This window comes from Primulina huaijiensis, unplaced genomic scaffold (assembly GCF_012295235.1).
Source record: "Primulina huaijiensis isolate GDHJ02 unplaced genomic scaffold, ASM1229523v2 scaffold208274, whole genome shotgun sequence".
NCBI classification, from domain to species: domain Eukaryota; kingdom Viridiplantae; phylum Streptophyta; class Magnoliopsida; order Lamiales; family Gesneriaceae; genus Primulina; species Primulina huaijiensis.
The window spans coordinates 1-8,848 of NW_027355208.1; the positions used below are offsets into that span (position 1 = coordinate 1).

The following is an 8,848-nucleotide window of genomic DNA, read 5'->3' on the forward strand; positions in this document are numbered from 1 at the left end:
AGCACCCTCTGGGAGGTCGGCTCGGCTTCGCTCTTGGAGGTCGGCATGGGAGGTCGGCGGTGGATGTCGGCCATCTCACTGATCGACGAGATTGTGAATACGGGATGTCGGTCTGGATGACCTCCCACCATCTTCATGTGAATGAGGTGACCTCCTGATGGGCTCTGTCACGAAGCTGACCTTCCGAGGCTTTCCGAATATATTTGTGGGCTCTTTCTTTTTGGGCTACCGAGAGTGGGCCGGACCCATCTCCATTCCGGGTGTATCAATGATAGTAATTACAATCACTAATATTATTCGGTACACTCCTCGTATTCGAAGAGCTATCTAAATACCCATTTAGGGTTGCTCTGCTAATTATCATTTAATATTGATACATAAAATTGTGGCTTCTGGAGAAAGAAATCTTTAGCCAAAGTAACTCTTACTCTGCACGACTGCACCAGACATTCAGAAAGCTTAATGGGCCAAAATTGGAAAATATAATGAATTTCTTAACCTCAAAACCCAAGCGTGCGCATAGCTGAAAGTCCGCCCGTAGCTTTTGGTCACTAAGATATGTTATCACTCGGCCTCTAGAGGCCGGACACTGGTTTCGGTTTGCCGTCATGACCATGGAACAGACGTTTCGAGATGGGAATAGTCGTTGATGTGACAAAATTCCATGCTAAATCGGGTGAATGATCGTAATGCAGTTTTTTTATTGCCGGTTTCAGACCATCATGTGAGTATTATGACCACAGTTGGCTAATTTTATTGCATGTACATTTGAATTGAGGCCTCTGGGATATTTGAGTGATTTGATCCTCAAATGTTTCATACTGTATTTTACATACGGGCTTGCGTTTTTGTGAGACGGATGCTCAACTGATACGAGAAATCGACTGCCTTTTTCTGAAACACTCGAACAAATATATGTACCTAGCTAGATGCATGTACGTAGCTTTTTTGTGAACCAGCTTTGTATATAAAAACATCGGTTTTGGTAAAAAAACAAATTTTCTGAACTTGCATGTTTCGTTGTTAAGTCATCGGTGTAAAAATTGGTCAAAAAGACCACAATGAACAGCTATAAGAAGAGGAAAACGGTTGCGCTTGGCGGGGAAACTCGAGATTCAAATACTCTGATATATGCGAACTCCGGAGTTTGTCACCAAAAAAATGTAATGGTCGAAAGTATAATCTATATCAGTTTTTTATTACCACAGTCCATCAGGCTAGAGTTGGAGTCCTGTTCCTTGCCTACCTTAGTTATTTTTGTTCTTTTAAAAAAAATATCTGGGAAGAGGTTTTTACATGTCCGAACACTGGGTGTCTTGCCATTGAAAAATTACAAATTTTGTAATAGAAAAGAGAACATCTACTGATATAATTAAACATGTAAATTTACATCAATGATATAAATTAAATAATATATATACAATTATTACACTATCTTGTTATTTTTCAGTGGTAAAATCAATGTCCTAAAAAGTAGGCGTAATTTTAATTATTTTAAGACTTTCAAGTTCTAAAAAACAAAAAATCTTAAAATTTAAATAAATTAATAGTTTCCAACGCTAAATCTTTAAATTTGGTTTCTGATGGACCAGAAAATTCTAAATTTTAATTAATTAAAATGATGAATGTTTCTGAATAAATAAATTCAGAAAGTGAATGAGAAAATTAAAATTTAAAAAATTAATAAATCCGATTCGACCGTACTTTTCTATCCCGGTCTGTGAAAAGTAATCGAACGTGTCTAGAGAGAGCAACCGCTGCGAGTACCACCAGCAAAGTATGCAACTCTTCCCCTCCGCCGCGGCTGCGTTCTGAAGGCGGAAAAATGGAGGTCCTTACGCCTTCTTCTGTCCCAAGGTTTTACGTTTTGCCCAATTACAGTAGCACAAACAAAAAATCCAAAGGAACTCACCTCCTTCATTGCTCAAGGTACTGCAACTCTTTTACCTCTATTGCAATTTCCTTCTTCCTCACTGTACAGTTTATTCCTTTGAATTTATGCAGGTTTAATATTCGATCGTAGTCGTTAAGTTAATCCCATCGCTTAAAATTCCCTCAATTTCATTTTTTTTTTTGCTCGAACAATCTAGACTATCTGTTTAATTGGACTGAAATTATGGAAGTGCGGCATTTTACACTATTGCTAGCCTGGAGTTCTTATCATGTTAATGGAGCAGACATCATAAATGCGAAGTTTTGTCGAGATATGATCGCATTATATCTCGTTAATTGGATCTTTGTCGTCCTGTACTGATTAATCGCTTTATATTTCTTTGAATCGTCTGCCGGATACTCGACCAACTTGATCGGGTAAAAGTTTTTATTGTTAGTCATCGCCCATGAGCTTTAAGTTTCGGACAACTTCTTGCAGGAAAAACTGGTTTTCATGTTATACCAAAGATTTTCTGAACCACAAATAGTTAATTGTATATCAATTTAGGCTGGGTAAATTCAGTAGCACTGACATGACTCTGATGTATCTTTCAAGATACTAATCATACAGGAGGCTGATGCTGCACTGACATCAGATAGAATTCGCTCTTTTTAGTAGCACATACAAATTTCATGAGTGTAGAAACAAGATCATTTGCACGGCTTTGTTTTAAAATATAGTATGTTGTCTGATGTTGAATAGATCAGGTTTTACGGTGCATTGTTTGACTGTTAAATATAGCATCAATTTCAATCGTATTACCAATTCATGGAAGTAATCGGTTTGGTTTTGCATTGAAACCTTCAATTTTAGGGATTTTGGAGAGAGGAATGGCTTATCTAGAGCTCCCATATCAGTGGAGTAAGCATTTCATTTGTTTTAAATTGCATTCATCTTTCATTCCGCGTGAATAACTCACAACATATTCACTATTTCAATCTAGGTTGGGAAGTCAAGCTGATGCGGATGTGCATCAGGTATCATTTTTTCCTTTGATCATACACGTCATGTACTAATTTTAGTGCTCATTCTGTTCTTTTAATTTTTTAGAACCAATTGAAGGCCATCAGTAGTGAAAAAGAAGAGAAACCTAAAGACATTTGGAAACTATTCAATGAAGCCCAGCAAAGTCAGTATGACCTACTTCCGATTACTGTTTTTTCTGTGCGTCTTTGTGGGGTATGTCTTGATTGGTGATTTTGTGCCCTGTATGATTATTATTCAGATATTCTGTACTTAAACAAACAGCGCCTACTAGCAATGGAGGAGCTCGAAAGGGTGAGCAATGAGCGGAACTCATTACTTGATAGACTAGAACAACTGGAGGTGAAGGAGACAAACATCAGAAGAGGTTGCGGCTGTTTTTATTTGATTTTTCTGTACTAGCTCCATTTATTTGTTGTCCCGTACAGAGTATTATAATCAAGCTGCCTTCATTACACTGTTATTTTCTTCTGTGAATTTGATGGAAGAGGAATCCGAAAGTTTGCGCACATTATGTTAAAAATGGGGAATTGATTATTGTTGTTTCTATCATCTTGAAAATCTTGTTTTTTTTTTGCTCTATTTTGTCCGTTGAAGCATCATGTCTTAAATTGGAGGCCATTAAAATTAGGTTGATAAACTGATTTGAATGAAGAGGTTTAATGACTAATTTAAACTCACTCAAAAAGGGTTGATGAATCTAATTGATTATTTTTTCTATTGGCAAATTACAGATAATTTTTCCACCAGCTCGGAGTTGCTTCTAAGAATAGATTCATTGGTTCTCACTGGCATGATTGGCAGTAAGGAGGCGTTGGATTTAAGAAGGCTAGTCATGTATTCAAGGGGTAGTTTGGTTGATGATTTATACGACATTTTGAGCATGACTGATACTGAACTTCTGGCAGAGCTGCGTCATTTTTCACAGAAGAGCAAAACGTATGTTTTCTCCATGCCCACTACTACTGCTTGATGTTTCATATGCATTTCGCGCGTTGTTCAGAAAAAGAGCTGTAATCATTTTATAATTCACAATGTTTGAGGTTGGACTGAAAATATTTTCTTTGCTTTTGCATCTATTTTCTGGATGCTAACCCCAATGTTTGTTGCATTAAACATCTGAAAACAAGTCTTTTTTTTGTCAAATAAATAATTATGAATTTCAAAGTAGCAGGCAAATTATGACACATGAGACAAGCAAACTTGTTCGTGGGAGTCGGCAACATAATTATGGGGTCGCAAGAGTTGCTGATATCTGACACTTATTTCCTCAGATTTTCTTTCTTTTTATTCCTGAATTTCACGAAATTTACATTCAGGATTACGGCTTAACTTGTTCCTTGGAGCTAAACTGGTGGTTTTTATGGTTCAGGGATGGATTTCACATAATCCACATCTGTACAGAAATGTCACCAGTGGTTTCTGTCGGATCTTTGGCATCATATATAACAGGGTTATCACGTTCTCTTCAGAGACGGGGAAATATTGTCGAGGTTATTTTGCCCAAGTAATCATGAACTTTATGTTTCACTATGGTTTTTTCCCACATCATTGTATAGTTGGCATGCAGAACCTAAAACCTTGTCATGTTGCTGGCACTCCTCAGCCCTCCATAGGCTGCCATCACTGTATTTTGAACTGTTATGAACTCCTTTGGTCAGCAATTTTATATTTGTATTCGACTGCCCTGGAAAAGATTACTGCAATTTAATAGTTATTAATACAGCTATGATGATTCATCAAAGCAGCTCCATGAAAACAAATTAACTTATTAAAGATTTAATTTATGGTTTAAGACATTCAATTACAATTGACATTTAAATAATCATAATTGTGACTTTTTAATGTCACAATTGAAATCCTGTTTACTAGTCTAAAAACAAGCGAAAGTTCAAGTTTGAGCCTCATACTATACAGGAGTTCTTGGATGTATTATGTGTTATGTATTGCATCTTGGCAGTACATAAGGTTTTGATTTTTCACCAAAATAATCTTCATTCATAATTTGCATGTTCGATCATTTTTTTGTGGTTTCCTTAGCATTCTCAGAAAGAAACAGCATGCTATTAATCAGGTGTCGATAAGTCCATGATGACATGTTGTTTATTTAAAAAATTAAATATTTTCACAATTGCCTGCTCTACTTCGCCTGCATTAGATTTCTTCAGCTTCTGTTTTGAGATACATGTTCTTGTACGCATCGCTTATTGGTTCATGAATTAAAGATCACCGTCAATTTTTCTCACTGGTTCATGAGGAGTCATATTAAACTCTGGAATAGGTATGCTTGCATACGACTTGATGAAGTTCAAGGATTACGAGAAATTCAAGCGGAGTTTTACTCATATTATAACGGTCAATTGCATGGAAACAGGATCTGGACTGGGTGAGTTATAACTTTTACTCTTTGCACTCATGCGCACAAGCACATACTTATTATATACATACACACACATATATAAAACACTTTTTTTTTTTGCATTTTAAAATGAATTTCCTTTGCATGCTTGCTGTACAGGGTTGTCTATGGTATTGGAGTTACCTTTATACAACCTGTCTATTATTCATCTCTATTTAGCCATGAGAGGATATACGGTTACCCAAATGACTTTGAAAGGTTTGAGTCTATCAATTATTTTCATTTATTGATCTTGCAGTGTTTATCAAATATTTGGTTTAAATCCTTAGCTTGTGTTTTATTTGTTTAATTTTCATTTGTGGGCACACTTTTTCTGTTTTAATAACATTAGAGAGATTTTGTTCAGCACAGTACCCAGCTACAAGGTTTTTCTGTTCATAATTTCTGCTGGAACTTATTTTAATTTCGTTATTGGATTCAAATTGACTTTTAATATGCAAAAGATTTGCTCCTACTGTAAGACCTCAAAAAACTAATTGTATATTTACCGAATTCTCTAATTAATTCAAATAATTAAGTGAACTTATGGTATGTATTTTCCACCTAATTGGTTCTAATTACCTGTTGTTTTAAAAAAAGGAAAAAGGATAAATAAAAGGGGACGTGAGTTATTCCCCTTCTCCCTCCCATAACCCCACGTCCAACCCATTTCACCATGCAAAACCAACCTCAAACTCTCATTCCCAGACGAAGAAGACACTGCTTTCAAAACAATTTAAGAAACCAAATAAAATTTATTTGATATGCTGTTTTTTCACTTTACATTCTTTCAGGAATTATTTTCAGCATGCATTTTTTGCCTATGGCAGAAGATTTATTCATCTAGTTTGTACTCCCTGTTTTTTCCAGAATGTTTTTTCACCCTGTGATTGTTTTTGGTTATCAGATTTGCATATTTCTCTCGAGCTTCACTGGATTATCTAATTAAATCAGGAAAACAGCCTGATGTGCTTCATATACACAATTGGCAAACATCCATTGTTGGGCCGCTTTTCTGGGATGTTCATGTTAACCAGGTGTGATTCTGAGTGATCTCGAGTCTGTGATATGCTTGAGCATCTGAAAGCTTTTAGCTTAGCACTCACTCTGTTGAGCTCCATCTATGTCTTCTCTCTTACCTTTTGGTACCACCTGGCATCTAATCTCATACCTTTCTTCGTGGCGTTGTATATATGCTATCCTAGAAACACCATTCATCGTGACCATGTTTCACATCTTGTCATCTTGAGAATTATGCCACCTTCCAGTTATAACAACAAAATTGGAGGTTTAGCCTTTCAAATCCAACAAGCTTTGGTCTAACGTAGTTCAACCCACCTATGATCTATTATGTCTTTTTTTATTATTGAATATGCTGATTCTGGCAGTTAATTATCTGGATATGCCGAATGACATAAATATAGATTCACTCTAAATGTTGATATGCAGGGCCTTGCAGGCACAAGGGTATTGTTAACTTGCCAGAGTTTCGATTCCCAGGTTAGCTCCTTATTTTTATGCTTTGGAAACTGTAACCTTATATTTTTACTGTTTTTCTCATTCCCTGTAATAATGTGAGCATCTTGATAAATATTTTGTGTGTCCTTAGTGTCTCGAACAACCTGAAAAACTAGCTTTGTGTGGGCTCGATCCTTCTACATTGCATCGCCCTGATCGGCTGCAAGATAATAATAAGGCTCATCTTGTCAACATTTTGAAGGTATTCGTTCCGAATTCGCTCAAGCATTAAATATTAAGAAAACAAAAAAAAAAAACGTTGACAATGTTCTTTTGTTTCTTATCTTGAGATGTACCTCATCCATGATATTTGTATGAAAGTAGTTTTTTTCACGGGTGCAGGGTGGAATTGTTTACTCTAATAAAGTTATAATAATGTCATCCATTCAAGCGAAAGGTCAGGTTATCGATGCATTTGGATATGGGATGGAGCCCACGTTAGCTGCTCACAAGTATGAATTGCTTTCTTGGAAATTCTAAAAGTTAAAGTTGTTTAGCATAATATTGTGTTTGCACTCTATGTTGATCCTTTTCGCACATCAGCTGGACTTCCTTCACAATTGGTTGTTAATTCTTACTTGCTTCAATATATTGTCTGCGTAGTCTCATTTTGAGTCTGATTGTAGGCAAAAATTGGTGATTGCTCCAATTGGATTTGAAAAATCAACGTGGGATCCTTCAAAGGACAATTTTCTACCGCAAAGCTATAATGCAGATAATATGCAAGGAAAATATGTGTGTAAAGTCACATTGCAGCGGCGCCTAGATTTACCTGAGGCAACATCTGAAATTCTTGTGAGTCTCGATAAAAGCCAGTCTGCCACTTGCTTCCAACTATGGCACGGAGAGAGAACTGCTAATTATTATATGTAATTGTTCTTTTTTGTCTGTTTTATACTTGTGATAGTGATCTTATACGATTTGAACTGTGTGATTCTTCAGGTTGGATGCATTTATTCAGATATTTCAGATTTTGACCTTGATAAGTTAAAGACACTTGTTTGGATAGCTTCCAGGAGGGGAATTCAGGTCATAACTATAATACAGTAATGAGCTTAATGAAGTAGTGGATTACGAGTCTTCTCTCTTTCAATGTCCTTCGACTTTCTCTCATGTTGCGGTATCCAATTCTTTAATGCATCTCCACAGTTCATTTTCATGAGATCTGGCGAAATTCCAGTCTTGAGCAGGGCTCTACAACTTTTTCAGGAAGAAATGCTGGTAGATTCTTGGATTTTTGGGATCATAATATTATTCACTTTTTCTTCTTATTGCCTGGTAAATACATTTCCAACTCTTGTTGCAGGATGAAAATGTTAAATTCATTGATAAATATGATGAGGGATTACTACATCTGATAATTTCAGGATCTGACATCATGTTATGCCAATCTTATGACGATCATCTGCTTCAAGTGCCTGTAAGTGTTGCATGGATCCTGCATTTATTTAGAAATAGAAAATAAAGTATCCATTTTACTCATTTCTCTGTTTATGTATTTGCTTCAGAAGACAAATCACCTTGAACTCTGGACAATTCTTGACTTTGTGTTTGAAGACTTTACTGGTCATAAACTGTCACATGAAATTAAGTAATATAATAAAGTAACTTGAAAGGTTCCACGTGAGAAAAATGAAAACACCTTAAGACTATTTGTTTTATGTCCAATTTTAGAGGTGTCTAGATCTTTTAATCACGCGAATAAGCATATGAATCTTGAAACGAAATCTCAAGTGATGGATTAATATCTATGCCATTGCATGATTGTATTAAGAAGGAAGGCACTTTTGTCAATGTGCACCAAAATAGTAGTTTGGTATGATTTAACGAGATTGATCTACGTGCCTACTCTTTGCAGTCAGATCAAGCTATAATCACTGAGAGACAGATATTACGAGCTCTTTGCTATGCGATCATACTCTTTTAACGCTCTAACCTCAATCACGAATCAAGTTCTTATTTAACCTGTTGGTTATGCTCAATTCAAATGGGAATTTCAATGAAGAAGCTATCAC

The 8,848-nt window shown here is 36.0% G+C and overlaps 1 protein-coding gene across 3 annotated transcripts; it reads left to right on the forward strand.

Moving 5' to 3' along the window:
• Positions 1-1,699: 1,699 nt before the first annotated feature.
• On the forward strand, positions 1,700-8,807 carry LOC140966928 (probable starch synthase 4, chloroplastic/amyloplastic). Of its 3 annotated transcripts, none has more exons than XM_073427240.1 (18): positions 1,700-1,929; positions 2,747-2,794; positions 2,877-2,910; positions 2,984-3,062; positions 3,159-3,284; positions 3,652-3,856; positions 4,290-4,424; positions 5,199-5,303; positions 5,436-5,534; positions 6,223-6,352; positions 6,765-6,815; positions 6,925-7,035; positions 7,176-7,285; positions 7,460-7,628; positions 7,776-7,862; positions 7,983-8,054; positions 8,140-8,253; positions 8,692-8,807. In XM_073427240.1, the coding sequence occupies exons 1-18, from the start codon at positions 1,826-1,828 to the stop codon at positions 8,758-8,760; spliced, it is 1,848 nt and encodes a 615-aa protein (XP_073283341.1). In that variant the 5' UTR covers positions 1,700-1,825; the 3' UTR covers positions 8,761-8,807. The 3 variants fall into 3 exon arrangements, with proteins under 3 accessions (XP_073283341.1, XP_073283340.1, XP_073283342.1); XM_073427239.1 differs by lacking the exon at positions 8,692-8,807 and adding an exon at positions 8,342-8,593; XM_073427241.1 differs by lacking the exons at positions 2,747-2,794; positions 8,692-8,807 and adding an exon at positions 8,342-8,595.
• Positions 8,808-8,848: the final 41 nt, after the last annotated feature.

Bases quoted from the DNA above. Each gene is read 5' to 3' on its own strand.
- LOC140966928 (XM_073427239.1), top strand. From the start codon at position 1,826: ATGGAGGTCCTTACGCCTTCTTCTGTCCCAAGGTTTTACGTTTTGCCC. The intron at 1,930-2,746 runs GTACTGCAACTC...CTTCAATTTTAG, and splicing joins CACCTCCTTCATTGCTCAAG to GGATTTTGGAGAGAGGAATG. The intron at 4,425-5,198 runs GTAATCATGAAC...ACTCTGGAATAG, and splicing joins GTCGAGGTTATTTTGCCCAA to GTATGCTTGCATACGACTTG.